The 14846-nt window shown below is 49.0% G+C and overlaps 1 protein-coding gene across 1 annotated transcript in view; it reads right to left on the bottom strand.

The window, feature by feature from the left end:
* The window catches only part of DNAH14 (dynein axonemal heavy chain 14), a 471830-nt gene that overhangs the window by 253294 nt on the left and 203690 nt on the right, over window positions 1-14846 (bottom strand). The window contains exons 35-36 of the mRNA XM_045010332.1: window positions 13771-13957; window positions 11917-11996 (exon numbers count right to left, since the gene is read on the bottom strand). Coding sequence (XP_044866267.1) covers window positions 11917-11996; window positions 13771-13957 — 267 coding nt within the window. The remainder of the gene's footprint in view (window positions 1-11916; window positions 11997-13770; window positions 13958-14846) is intronic.

The following is a 14846-nucleotide window of genomic DNA, read 5'->3' on the forward strand; positions in this document are numbered from 1 at the left end:
ACTAGATTTGGTTAACAACCATCTGCCCTCACTATGTGATTGTGGAGATGTGCTCCCCAATTGATTAGGGAGGCATCAGTTGTTAGAATCATGGTTGGTGGTGGTTGGAGGAAAGGAACTCCGACGCAGACGTCGTTGGGCTGCGTCCACCAAAGTAGTGAGTCCTTGACTCTCATCGGCATGGATAAAAGTTTGCGGAGGCTGTGTTTGTGGGGAAGATATACTGTATGGAGCCACACCTGAAGACATCACATGTGTAGTCTTTTGTGTCTGACCATGAAAGTGGCTGCTGCCATGTGGCCTAGAAGTTGGAGGCGCATTCTGGCAGAGATCTGGGGCCATAAGTGCCGACTTCTCCTCTACCCGGTGGGTCCTCAACCTGCTCCCCTGGCCCCACCCTTGCCCCGCCTCTTCCCGCCCCTGCACTGCCTGCACCCCACCCCATTCCACTCCTTCCCCAAAGTCCCCCCCACCACACCTTCCCCCCCAGCCCCGCCCTCATTCCACCTCCTTCCCCCAAGCCCCCGTCCCTGCCCTGACTCTTCTGCATCTCCTCCCCTAAGCATGCCGCATCCCCACTCCTGCCCCTCCCTCCTGGAAAGTCCTAAGTGCTGCCAAAAAGCTGTTAGGCAACGGGCGGGAAGCGCTGGGAGGGGGAGGAGCGGGGATGCGGCATGCTCAGAGGAGGAGGAGGTGAGAAGGGGGTGGGGGCGGATGGAGGTTGGCTGCCAGTGGGTGTGGAGCACCCACTAATTTTTCCCCGGGGTGCTCCAACTCTGCAGCACCCACGGAGTCAGCAACTATGTCTGGGGTGGATCTGTACATTGGATATCAGATCTAGTACAGCGAAGAATCTGTGAGGTGGTAGGAAGGCTCTGGCTTGCATGGCATCCAACTGTGCGCCGATAAAAAACGGTTACTTACCTTTGTAACTGTTGTTCTTCGAGATGTGTTGCTCATATCCATTCCAGTTAGGTATGCGCGCACCGCGTGCACGTTCGTCAGAAGATTTTTACCCTAGCAACCCTCAGTGGGTCGGCTGAGCGCCCCCTGGAGTGGCGCCATAACGGCACCGGATATATACCTCAGCCGACCCACCCGACCCTCAGTTCCTTCTTGCCGGCTACTCCAACAGTGGGGAAGGAGGGTGGGTGTGGAATGGATATGAGCAACACATCTCGAAGAACAACAGTTACAAAGATAAGTAACCGTTTTTTCTTCTTCGAGTGCTTGCTCATATCCATTCCAGTTAGGTGATTCCCAAGCCTTACCTAGGCGGTGGGGTCGGAGAGAGATGTGGCGAAATGTAGGACCGCGGAGCCAAAGGCTGCATCCTCTCTAGATTGCTGGACCAGAGCATAGTGAGAGGTGAAGGTATGAACCGATGACCAGGTTGCCGCACGACATATTTCTTGTATTGGAACGTGCGCCAGAAAAGCGGCGGATGAAGCCTGGGCTCTGGTAGAGTGGGCGGTGAGATGGCCCAAGGGAACATGAGCTAAGTCATAGCAGGTGCGTATGCACGCTGTCAGCCACGAGGAGATCCGCTGCGATGAAACAGGAAAACCTCACATCCGGTTGGCAACTGCCACGAACAGTTGAGGGGACTTGCGGAACAGTTTTGTCCGATCTATATAGAAAGCCAGCGCCCTACGAACATCGAGAGAGTGAAGCTGTTGCTCGCGTGAGGATGTATGCGGCTTTGGAAAGAAATCCGGAAGGAAGATATCTTGATTGTTGTGGAAAGCTGATACCACTTTCGGGAGGAACGCTGGATGCGGACGCAGCTGTACCTTGTCCTTATGAAAGACAGTATAGGGCGGGTCCACCGTGAGCGCTCGGAGCTCAGAGACCCGCCTAGCCGATGTGATGGCTACCAAAAAGACCGTCTTCCAGGACAGGTACAGCAGCGAGCAGGTGGCCAACGGCTCAAAGGGTGGAGACATGAGCCTGTTGAGGACCAGGTTTAGGTCCCAGGTAGGAGTTGGGTGACGTACTTGAGGGTAGAGACGCTCAAGGCCCTTTCGGAATCTAGCAGAAAACCGTATGTCCACCCTCTCCTGGGAGGAAAGCGGATATGGCCGCTAAGTGTACCTTTAGAGAGGACAATGCTAGGCCTTGCTGTTTCAGGAACCAGAGGTAGTCGAGGACAACTGTGATAGGGAGCTCCGAAGGGCCAGCATTGCGCGCCTGAGCCCAGCAAGCGAAGCACTTCCATTTGGCTAGGTAAGTTGAGCGAGTCGAAGGCTTTCTGCTGCTCAACAAGACATGCTGCACAGGAGCAGAGCAGCGCAATTCCGACTCGTCTAGCCACGCAGGAGCCAAGCCGTGAGGTGGAGGGCCATCAGGTCTGGGTGATGGAGAGTGCCGTGATCTTGGGTTATAAGATCCGGGTGAAGCAGCAGAGGAATTGGGCTGGCTAGAGAAAAACGGAGCAGCGTGGTGTACCAGTGCTGCCTGGGCCACGCTGGCACAATCAAGAAGAGATGTGCTCTGTCTTGTCGGAGCTTCAGCAGGACTCTGTGGACTAGGGAGAACGGGGGAAATGCGTAGAGTAGATGATGATTCCATGGAAAAGCGTCCGACAGGGACCCCGGTGACAGGCCTTGAAATGAGCAAAAGTCCTGGCATTTCCGGTTTGCTCGAGATGCGAACGGGTCTATCTGGGGAAATCCCCACTGTTGGAAAATTACATGAGTGATGTCCGGTCTCAGCGACCACTCGTGGGAGAGAAAGGATCTGCTCAGGCGATCTGCTAAGGTGTTCTTCACGCCTGGGAGGAAAAACGCCACTATATCTATCGAGTGGGCTATGCAGAATTCCCACAGTTGTATCGCCTCGTGGCAGAATGGGGAAGAGCGAGTTCCCCCCTGCTTGTTGATATAGTACATGGCCGTTGTGTTGTCCATAAAGACTGAGACACAATGGCCGCTGAGTTGATTTTGGAACATCTGGCACACGAGGCGCACTGCTCGTAGCTCCCTGACGTTGATGTGCAGCTTCAACTCCTGCAATGACCAGAGGCCCTGCGTACGAAGGTGGCCGAGGTGAGCCCCCCATCCGAGGGACGAGGCGTCCGTCGTCAGTGAAAGTGAAGGCTGAGACGGATGGAATGGGACCCCTGCACACACTTGGGACGGGGTCAGCCAGAGAACGAAGGGTCCAGAGAACGAAGGGTGCTCGTTGGAACGGTGAGCAGGGTGTCTAGAGGGACCCTGTGCGGGCGATACACCGCGTTGAGCCACATCTGGAGGGGGCGAAGGCGGAGCCTGACATGTTTGGTTACGTAAGTGCAAGCCACCATGTGACCCAAGAGGCGGAGGCAAGTACGGGCCGAGGTCATGCGGGAGGTCTGAAGCCCCTGAATGATCTGTGTGAGGGCCTGGAATCGAAGCTGAGGAAGGAAGGCCCTGGCTAGAGAAGAGTCCAGGGTCGCTCCGATGAAGTCCAGCCTCTGGGTGGGCATTAAGATGGACTTCTCCACATTGAGTACCAGGCCCAGTTGCGTGAACAAGTCTTTGATCACTGTTACATGCTGCTGCACCTGGGTCCGCGAATCCCCCGATGAGCCAGTCGTCTAGGTAGGGAAAAACGCAGATGCCGTGCCGACGGAGGTGGGCGGCGACGACGGCCATGCACTTTGTAAACACCCTTGGGGCCGTGGATAGGCCGAAGGGGAGGACCGCAAACTGGAAGTGAAGGTGATTGAGTGTAAATCGTAGAAAGCGCCTGTGCGGTGGAAAGATGGCGATGTGGAAATAAGCGTCCTTCATATCGAGGGCGGCATACCAGTCTCCAGAATCCAAGGTAGGAATGATTGTCCCCAAGGAGACCATGCGGAACTTCAGCTTTAGCATGTATTTGTTGAGGTCTCGCAGGTCTAGGATGGACCTGAGGCCCCCTTTGGACTTGGGGATCAAGAAATAACGGGAATAAAACCCCTTGCCTCTTTCCCCCTCTGGAACCTCCTCTATCGCTCCGATAGCGAGGAGTGTCTGCACTTCTTGTAAGAGGAGTTGCTCATGAGAGGGGTCCCTGAAAAGGGACCGGGAAGGAGGGTGGGAAGGTGGGGGTGAAACGAATTGGAGGTGGTATCCACGTTCCACTGTGCGGAGGACCCAGGCATCGGAGGTCAGCCGGGACCACGCCGGGAGGAAGTAGGAAAGGCAGTTGGAAAAAGGAGGGAAAGGATCCTGAGTAACAGCTGGTAGGCCGTCCCTGGGCGCATCTTCAAAATGACGATTTCGGCCCCGCCGGTGGCTTGGAAGGGGCGCGACCTTGGGACGGTTGCGGACCAGGCTGCTGTCTACGTCCCCCTCGACCGCGTCGCCGACCAGAGTCTTGCCTGTATCGGGGCATAAAGTAAGGCCGGTTAAGCTGGGGGCGGAACGGACGTCTCTGGGTCACAGGGGTGTGCATCCCCAATGTGCGGATAATAACCCTGTTATCCTTCAGGCTTTGAAGCCTGGGGTCCGTTTTTTCTGAAAACAACCCCTTGCCATTGAAGGGAAGGTCCTGAATTGTATATTGTAATTCAGGGGGGAGATTCGAACTCTGCAGCCAGGAGATGTGGCGCATGGTGATGCCAGAGGCCAGAGTTCGGGCTCCTGAATCGGCCGCATCCAAGGAGGCCTGCAATGATGTACGAGCCACCTTTTTACCTTCCTCCAGCAAGGCCGCGAACTCCTGGCGCAAGTCCTGAGGTAGCAGCTCCTTGAACTTTTCCACCTCAGCCCATGTGTCATGGCAATATGGCTCAATAAACCCTGCTGGTTAGCCACCCTCAATTGTAAGGCGCCCGCAGAGTAGACCTTGCGGCCTAGCAAGTCCATTCTCCTTGCGTCCTTAGACTTAGGAGTCGGGGCTTGCTGTCCGTGACGCACCCTGTCGTTGACGGATTGAACCAGTAGCGACGAGGTGGGAGGGTGGACGTACAAATACTCATATCCCTTAGAGGGGACCATATACTTGCGTTCCACCCCTTTGGCTGTGGGAGGGATGGAGGCTGGTGATTGCCAAAGACTGTCAGCATTCGCCTGAATAGTCTTTATGAATGGCAGAGCCACCCTGGTTGGAGCGTCCGCTGACAAAATGGTGACCACAGGGTCGTCCACCTCTGGCACTTCCTCTGCTTGGAGGTCCATGCGTAATGCCACCCTCCGAAGGAGGTCCTGGTGTGCTCTCAAATCTATTGGAGGGGGCCCTGAGGAGGAGGACCCCGCTACTGCCTCATCCGGGGAGGAGGCAGAAGAGACCCCCGGGACGATGGTGTCTTGTCCGGCCTCTGGTTCCTGGGACGGCTCCTGGTCAAGAGGCTCTCGTGAATGTTGGAGGGGTAGTGTCGGAACCTCCGTCTCAGCCAGGGGGCGGCTTACTGTAGCTTCCGGGGCACGCGGCTCTGGTGGGGCTGCGTGGGTGGAAGGCAGTGGAGCGCCTTGGGCCTGATGGTAAGCCCAAGGGGTCCAAAAACCCCAATGACGAAGGTCTTGGTCTGCAAAACGGGCCTCCTGGAAGACTCCCGAGGTCACTTGAGGGTCATGCTCGTCCACATAATAGCTGTCGGCCTGTGATGATACCGACACATGCCTGGAGGGCCACGGAGGAGCGGAGAAGCCTTGTGCCGAGGTGCCGACTGATCTCGTTTCTCTGCGTTGAGGCGACCGGTGCCGGGAGGCAGCACAGCAGCGAGAGTGAGATCGGGACCTACGACCGGCCCGGTGCCGGGAGGTCGACCGTGATCTCCATTCACGGTGCCAAGAATGGCTCCGAGAGGCACGGTGTCTGTAGCGGTACCGGGATCTGGATCGGTGCCGCGAGTGCCGAGTCGGGGAACGAGAGAACGACCGGTGCCGCGAGTCTGACCGGCGCCGCGTGGCAGAGCGGTGCCGGGACTGTGAGCGGTGTTGAGAACGGTGCCGGGAGGGAGATCTTCGGCGGGACCGGGAGCGTCCACGTGAACGGGAGTGAGAGCGGTGCCGGGTCAACTCGGTGCCAGGAGGTGGATGGAGCAAGGACAGCTTGCCAATAGAATGGAGCGCCCGCACCGGCAGTACCGGGGGCAGAGGCACAGCCGAGTCCGTCAAGGTCCTTTGCCGCTGCGAAGGCCTCTGGAGTTGATGGCATCTGGAGCTCTACCACGGCGGGTGCCGGGGAGGACACAGGTTCCGGACTCGACGGTCTCTGATGGACCGGAGTCGACGGTACCGGCAGAGTGGTCGGTACCGGCGTAATCTGCGCCGCGGCAGGTTTCGGTGCCAGGCGGTCTGGTTGGGGCACACTCTGCGATGCCGAAGCAGGCGGTGCCGAGACGGCAGCGGCCTTCGCTTTTTTCGCTTTCGGCGAAAGGAAGTGTCTCGTGGCCGATTTTGGTGCCGACGGCGCTCGCGGCTTGTGTAGAGAAGAGCGGCCCGGTGCCGAGGAGGTGCTCCGAGCGTCCGATGGAGCGGCGGACGGTGCCGAAGCTGGAGGGGTCAAGGCTGCTTCCATGAGGAGCTGATTGAGCCTGATGTCTCTCTCCCTCTTGGTGCGTGGCTTGAAAGCCTTGCAAATGGGGCACTTAGTAGATAAGTGCGACTCCCCCAGGCACTTTAGACAGGAGCTATGTGGATCTCCTGTAGGCATAGGCCTGTGACAGGCCGAGCACGGCTTGAAACCCGGGGAGCCGGGCATGCGCTCCGGTCCCGGGCACGGGAGAGGGGCTAATCCCCAAACCCGTTGACTAATAATACACTAACTAACTAACAAACTAGTAAACAAAAACTGATAAAGAAAAATATAAACGAACTATATACAGAATGATGAAGAGGATATCTATAAGGAAGCTAGGGAAGTGGAGGTCAGCTACGCCGCACTCCACTGTTCCAACGACCGACACGGGCGGTAAGAAGGAACTGAGGGTCGGGTGGGTCGGCTGAGGTATATATCCGGTGCCGTTATGGCGCCACTCCAGGGGGCGCTCAGCCGACCCACTGAGGGTTGCTAGGGTAAAAATCTTCCAACGAACGTGCACGCGGCGCACGCACACCTAACTGGAATGGATATGAGCAAGCACTCGAAGAAGAAATTCCAGGTGTTGTACCGGAATTAAAGTAGACTTTTCTCGGTTTACGAGGAGGCCTAGCTTCGTAAACAGGTCCATTGTTACATGGATGGCTCAGATGGGGCCTTGAGGAGACAATTGTCCAAGTATGGAAAGATGACGATGCCTTGCTTCGTAGACAGGCAGCAACTACCACTAGGAACTTTGAGAACACCTGAGGGGCTGCTGATAGTCCAAAACATAGTACCGTGTACTGGTAGTGGTTGTCACCCATGATGAATCAGAGAAATCATCTGTGGGCAGGATGTATTGTGATATGGACATATGTGTCTTGGACATTGAGGGCCAAAAACCAGGCCCCCTGTTCAACTGCTGGGATAATAGTGGAGAGGATAACCATCTTAAAGTGTTGCAGTTTGAGAAATTTGTTTAGATTGCGAAGGTCCAGGATGGGTCACCAGTCATTGGATTTCTTCTGGATGAGGAAAAAATGGGAATAGAAACCCTGTCCCCTGTTTTGGAAAGGGACCAATTTTATGGCTCCCAGCTGCAGAAGATGATTTATTTCTCCCTGTAGAATGGGTTCATGAGAGGGGTCCCTATAGAGGGATGGGAAGGAGGGGTGGTGGGGCAAGATAGGAAGGGGATGGAGTATCCTTCCTTGATTATCTCTAGAACTCACTTGTCCGAAGTGATGAGTTTCCATGATGGAAGAAACAGAGTTAGTTGGTCGCCAAGCTGGTGGGATGTCAAAGATTGTGGGGAGTCCAGTGGCACTTTGAGGTGCCACTTGACTCCTTGTTGTTTTTGTGGATACAGACTAACACGGTTACCCATCTGAAAGATGGTGGGAATGATTGGAAGAGGGGGAAGCTTCTTGGGGCACTGACCACACCTTCCAAATTGTTGCTTAAGTGGGGTTGTGTGAGAAATAGCCCTCTGAGTGGGTTTTCTACACTTGGAGGAAAGCCTTTGTTTTCAGCACTGGATGTCCAAATGACATTGAGGAGTATAATACGGTGGCAGGAATCGCAGGGGGAGATGATACTATCCGGATGTCTCTTCAATGCAGGCATGTAGGTGCCAAGAAATCAGAGTGTAGCTCAGGAGTTTTTAAGGGAGTGCAGGGAATCATCCGTGTGCTCTGAGGACAGGTTTTTTTTGTTCTGGTACTGAAGGTACCTGGGTAGGCCCCACAGCTATGGCCCCTGTCAGATGCTGTTGAGGCGACTGACATCATTGGGGATGGTGTTCTGGTGGGCTATGCCTCAAAGCATAGGTGCTAACTCCATGGGTTCTCTGGGTCTGGAGCACTCACAGGAAAAAAAATGGTGGTTGTTCAGCACCCACCACCCACCCACCAATCAGTTGTTCGGTGGCAGGCAGGAGGCACTGGGGGGGAGGGGATGGAGTGGGGGTGGGAAGAGGCAGAGTGAGGGCAGGGGTGCTTGGGGGAGAAGAAGGGGTGGGTAGAGATGAAGCGAGGGCGAGGACTTGGGGGAAGGGGCAGAGTGGGGACAGGGCCTCAGGGTGGAGCAGGGGTGGAACACCCACTCGGAAAGAAGAAAGTTGGTGCCTGTGCCTCAAAGTGTGAGGAGGGAGCCCATTTTTTCTAATCCAAGTGAGAAAGGGATGACTTTCTTTTTGAAGGACAAGGGGAATGAGGATCAGCAGACAACCTGGCAGAACGTGAGGGCCTCACAGGGGGAGAGTACAGGCCTGGGTCTGATGCATGCTGCAGTGATTTCTCCATAAGGAGAAGTCTTAAGCTAATGTCCTGGTCTTTCCTGGCTCGGGCTGTCAGGCCATGGCAGTGGGAACACTTTGTAGAACGTATCCCTCTCCCAGACAGTGTATATATTGCAGATGGCTGTCTGTTACCAGTATGGTAGCCCTGCAGGAGATGCACCTCTTACACCCAAGGGATCTGGGCATAAGGGTGAAGAAAAAAAGCTTTCCAATTGGGATGGGCGGGAAGCAGGGGGCAAATGAAACCTAAGCTATGAAATAACTGTAAAGATTAAGAAAACAAAAAAAAAAATTTTAGAAGAAAAGGAGAAGAAAAAAATACTAACTACACTACAACTAACAGGTAAGACACTAACTACTGAGGGAACAAGAAAAAGGGGGCTCTGCTGTAGATTCCATCCCAGACAAAAGGTGGTAGAAAAGGAACTGGGAGGAGTCAGACTGCACAGTACTATATATATATGTACCGCTCACTGCGCAAGAGGGAGGAGGTGCACATGTATGGTCCGACAGGCACTGCTGATGAAGATCTCCGATCCCAGGCGCAGAGGGCGCTGTCGCACCTACAGTGGAGCACTCATAGGGACATCACTTGAAGAAGAACACGACATTTCAGGTTTGGCAAAACTGCAGTAGTTAAAATGAATATCTTACCCCAAAATCACTTCTTTTTTCCAAACAGTTCAAGTTCCAGGCCCAGGAAATCTCTTCGATCAAATAGCAATCCATGATAAATTGATTTTGGGAAATAAGAAACCCAGTGTTAAGCAATCTACTTTACATAGGTCATGGTAAAAGGGAGGATTGGCTCTGTCAAGGCTGAATCCCACTCTGGCACTTCGAATGCAGAAGGTGGGGGCCTGCAAGGATTTTAAAAAATAATACTTGCCACTCCAGGCTTGTATTAAACTCCCAAAGTTACAGCTTTTCTCTGACCTTGGCGTGGTAAATGCTGCCACCACCCAAATGGAAAAAAAACCCCTTGGACCCAGGAAGGAGCACTTGGGAATTCCTCCCTGTGGGGTATCCTCAAGCCCTTTCATACACACCCCTCCGGGGAAGAGCTGAGAAAGAAAACAAAGGAAATTAGCTGTTGCTACCAGCTAATCGAACAACATGCACAAACCTCTTAGGACACCAAAAATTCAATCCTGTTCTTAAAAAGTAACTTTTATTAAAACAAAAAAGAAAGTAAATACATCTTGAACTTAGGTTTTAGCTAGATTTTAAAAGAGCAATTCCAAAAATTAAACATCCAAAATAGCTTTCTTGGGGGTTCAGCTCAAAGGTTACAAGCAAACAAAAGCATCTGGGGTTGGCACAGAGGAGTCCATTACCCATAAGAAATAAGCAGAAATAACCCTAATTGTGTCTTTCTAAACATTCCTGATCTACTTACACATTTGGGAGTTCCAGATAAGTAGTTCTAGGTAAGATCTGATGACTTATGATCAGACCTGGCTTAAAGTTGTTTACAGCATTGCTGCTCCGTGTCTCTGCTCTCCGGAGAACGACCACAGACACAAAGGGAAAGCTTCTTCCCATTTTAAAAAGTTCTAGCCTTCCCATTAGCTCTTTTGGTCAGGTGGCCTTTTCTTTACCTGCGGGACTTTGTTAATCCTTGACAGGTAAAGCAAATAGAGAACAGCCACCAAGAGGGACTTTATAACTAACTGGCTAGCTGGATGTCTATAAAAGGGAGCTCCCCCCTCTTTATTTATCTCAGGTTCTACCAAATATTAAGCATTATTATCAAGCTAGTCAAATAAAAAACCTGATATACTGCATAACACCAAATCCTGATAAGCACTAGGTAGAGACAGAACAAGGTCACTGTTGTGCAATCAAACTCCACATGATTCCCTGGATAAAGAATTCCCATAGGCCAAAACCAACTGCAAATTGAATAGCCAGTAAAAACAGATTTTTGCATCATCGCTGAAAGTTAGGGAGCTTCAGTAGGGGAGACAGCAGGGGTTGTTAGAGCATTTTGGCCTGAAAGTGATGATCGAGATTTGGCCAGGAATGTAAGAAAGCAGCTGGAAGAAGACGACATTGGGGAAAGTTTGAACTAGGAAGTTTGAACTAGGAAGCGCCAAGTTGGAAGAGTGGGTATAGCCAAGAATTTTGGAGGAGATGAGAAGTTAGCATTTGGGAGTGGGAAAATATTGGCCAATTTGAACAAGGAAATGAAAACAGCAGTTGCAAACAGAGGGAGTGAAGCCTAGAAAATGTCTAGAAATATACTTTCTATTTAACTTAAGTGACAGCACAAGCCATACAGGAAATGGGTTTGTCCATACTATTTATATATACACACATATGTAAATTCCCACATGTGCATAACAACAGCTACTAAACACTTTGGACCAGATTCATCCATGGTATACCCTCATTATTTTCAGTGAAGTTGTATCATGAAAAAATTTGGCTCTTTACCTTCCTGATGTAACTTTGAACATGTGAATGTAAGTAAAGCACAACAGATAATGTCTGCTTCTGGATGTCTGCTTTCTCTTCCTGGGCAGAAATGCATCACATTCTTTTTATGAGCCCAAAACTACAAGGTATTGTGCACACCTACGTACTACCAAGCACATGCTGATGCTAACAGGAGTTGAGGGTGTTCAGCAACTCACTGTTCTGGAACTTTAATACTTAAAATCTAGCTGTTGGAAAGTAGGATGCATCACTACCAAGGCTTTGTATCAACATACAACATAAAAACCTTTAACTGCACCTCAGTGCTCGCTCATAAGCAGTATGTGATGCCAAATCAAGGTTTCACCAATGGAGTTAATATTGATCTTGCTTGTTTTGAAAGCCGGAGTTTTCAATGTAACTATCATCAGTTAAGTCTTTTGCACATTTTTAAAGCTATTTTACATTTTTGTTTGTTTAGGGTAATGATTATAGCAGAGCTTCTCAGTCCTCCAACTTCCATCTTGTGATGAGACATCCCAACATCCACTGGGCTGGTGATGTCAGTGTGTAAATATTCCTGTTAAAGATTCTCTGTTCACAACATTTTAGTTGTGAGATTATGTGTTATTTTGCTTATTAAGACACCATAATAAAGACCTAAATTGTAGTAATATAGTGTGGAAGAGATTTAGAATCTTACTCACTGTATTTTTAATTCTTTTTTCTTCTGTCCAGCCCTCAATAACACTGTCTTTATGGCTCTCATACCAAAATCATAATGATCCTAGAAAACATTAAATATATTTTCTTAACGAGGCTAAAAGAATATAACAAATTCTTAAACAATATCAGACATAAATTGACATATGCACTTGAGAACAAGAAACTCAGTGGGATTGCTTGGATGCAGAGAAAGGCAAAATTTGTCCCTTGAACTATATACTTATTATATATAATAAATTACTATATTTGGAGAAATGCAACCCAATCATGGAATCAAACAAAACAGGTTTGATATAAAAATATATCTAGATAAGAAATTTGTGAAACCAACCAATGACAGCTCAAACAAGTGAAAGATAAGGCTATCCTGTATACTTAACAACTAACGCCTGAGCGAAAAATGTACTAAATTAATTTAAAAAAAATCATGGCCAAGTCAAGGATTGTTTGAGGGGGCCAAAGCAATAAATTCACATTATGGAATGAACTCCTGCAAAAACTATTGTTCAATATTAAATGACTGATCATTGTTGAGTTGTAAAAGCAAAATAAAACCAGAAGAATCCTAACCTGGTTTTTTTGCTGTTTCTTGGAACTTCAAAAGAAATAAATGTTTTAAATTTAAAAATAAATTGGTAGAAACAAGAATTGATTAAGCAGATCATTTGTATGCAAAGGTTTGTTTAAAATGTGTTTAAAACCTATTTAGTATTAATAGAGTCCCCTGAGATATTTGTAAAAAAAAAAAACTGCTATGAAATCAACTACAAATGGATTCCACATATCCTCTGTGCTCATGGTAAGCAGCCCCACTCTCCACATGTATATTCTGCAATCTATAAAATACAATTCTGAAAATGCAATGTAGTTGTAAGCTGCGTTGGTCACAGGATATTAGATAGACAAGATGGGTGAGGTAGTATCTTTTATTGACCAACTTCTGTGGGTGAGAGAGACAAGCTTTCGAGCTTACACAGAGCTCTTCTTCAGGTCGGCTAAATACAAGGTGGAATAGATTATTTCAAGGGACCATTTGAGGTGAAGTGGTTCATTAACACCCCTCTAGTCTCCTCATTGTTTTTGCTGATACAGACTAACAGGGCTACCCCCCTGAAACCTCTAGTCATAGAGGGGGAAGCAAGGGAAGGAGGGGGAAAGGCACCTGGGGGGTTACAGATGGTTGTAATAAGCCATAAATCCAGTGTCTCTATTCAAGCCATGATTTTTAGTGTCTAGCAAAGTAATGCACTAAATGCACTAAGTGCACTAAATGCACCAACAACAACTATGTGGATGAAACCAGACAATCACTACCCTCTTGAATGAACTCACACAGGAAAACGATAAAAGACAAAAACACCATATCACCTGTGGGTGAATACTTTTCATGAAGCAATCACTCTAGATCTGACCTATCAATCCTCAATCTCAAAAGAAACCTGCAGAACATGTTCAAAAGATGAGCCTGGGAGCTTAAATTTATAACTTTTCTAGATACTAAAAATCATGGACTCAATGGAGCCCCAGGAATTATGCCTTATTACAACAATCTATAACCCACTAACAATGCCCCCACAGCTGCCTTTTCCCCTCCCCCCGTGACTGAAGGGGTGTTAATGGGCCACTTCACATCGAATGGTCCCTTGAAATATGTGTTGACTACTTATGCTAAACAATCTGTTCCATCTTGTATTTAGCTGTGTCACTCTGAGTAGGTTTCCCAGACCCGAAGAAGAGCTCTGTGTAAGTCAAATGCTTGTCTCTCTAACCAACAGAAGTTGGTCCAATAAAAGATATTACCTCTTATCTCTCTAATTCTAAAAATGATATTTTACCTGTTGTGACAGCTGATTGCAAGCCAACTGGTAAAGATTGACCAATTTCCCAGAGAGTGACTTTGCTGATTTGAAACCTTCTGAAAATAATATTACTTCAGCAATAAGTTGATAATCTGGTACCATCATTGAGACAGGTCGAAACAAAGATTTTAAATTGTCTGGGAGTTCTACACGGCCTTTGTACCTAATGAAGAAGAAGAAGAAAATTTCTCAAGCCTTCAGAAGTTACATCTGTACTAATTATCTGGGAGTTAGAATAGTAAGAAACTAAAGAATGATTTCTCAAACACAAAAAAAGTTATAGTATAGTATTATCCTATTTTGGTATTATCCTAAGGGAATTAAATAGTGAAGTTTTGTTGCTTACATCAACATATTTTAATTTGTCCACAGCAGATAATTTACTTTAGGATTGCCAGGTTATAACAATTTCCCTTAAGTTTAGATGTTTTGAATACATATAAATGCATGCATGCACATCATTAGTTTTGGTATAAAAACAGGCAGGAGATAATTAATTATCTACAGATATGTTTCCAATCTCTTTTAGAAGAGTGTAAGACCTATGCAGATTCAGACACCTCATATGCGGACACATCCTTAAACTTTTATTCTATGGATCAGCATAATCACTGTACATTTGCCTCTACTGGAATTGTGAGATTTCCTAGGGCTTTTCTCTGTGCCCTATTCTCTCTTGTCCATACATGCACAAAGTTACACTCTATGGATGGGCAGTCACAAAACCTATGTCGCTGTTGTCCACAGGAGTAGCAGACAATTGCATCTGGTCCTTGTAGTCTATCAGCCTTGTGTCCTCTTTCCAAGTTTCACTGGGCCCAAGTTCCTGCATTGGTTTGGGGTTAGCGGGGCATTTAACATTACAGACTTACCACCACTGGGCCCAGTGTGGGGCACCTGTCACCTATCCTGTCCAACGACCCATTAAGTGTCTGGGCATTAGCCTTTGGGCAATAATCTGCAGCTGAGCTTTGGAGGGGAGGGAGCACTCGTGGCACAAATACTAACAGTAGGTTTCTAACCAAGCCCAACGAACTCTCCAGCGAAAGAGG

The sequence above is a fragment of the Mauremys mutica genome, chromosome 3 (genome assembly GCF_020497125.1).
Source record: "Mauremys mutica isolate MM-2020 ecotype Southern chromosome 3, ASM2049712v1, whole genome shotgun sequence".
In the NCBI taxonomy this organism is placed as follows: domain Eukaryota; kingdom Metazoa; phylum Chordata; order Testudines; family Geoemydidae; genus Mauremys; species Mauremys mutica.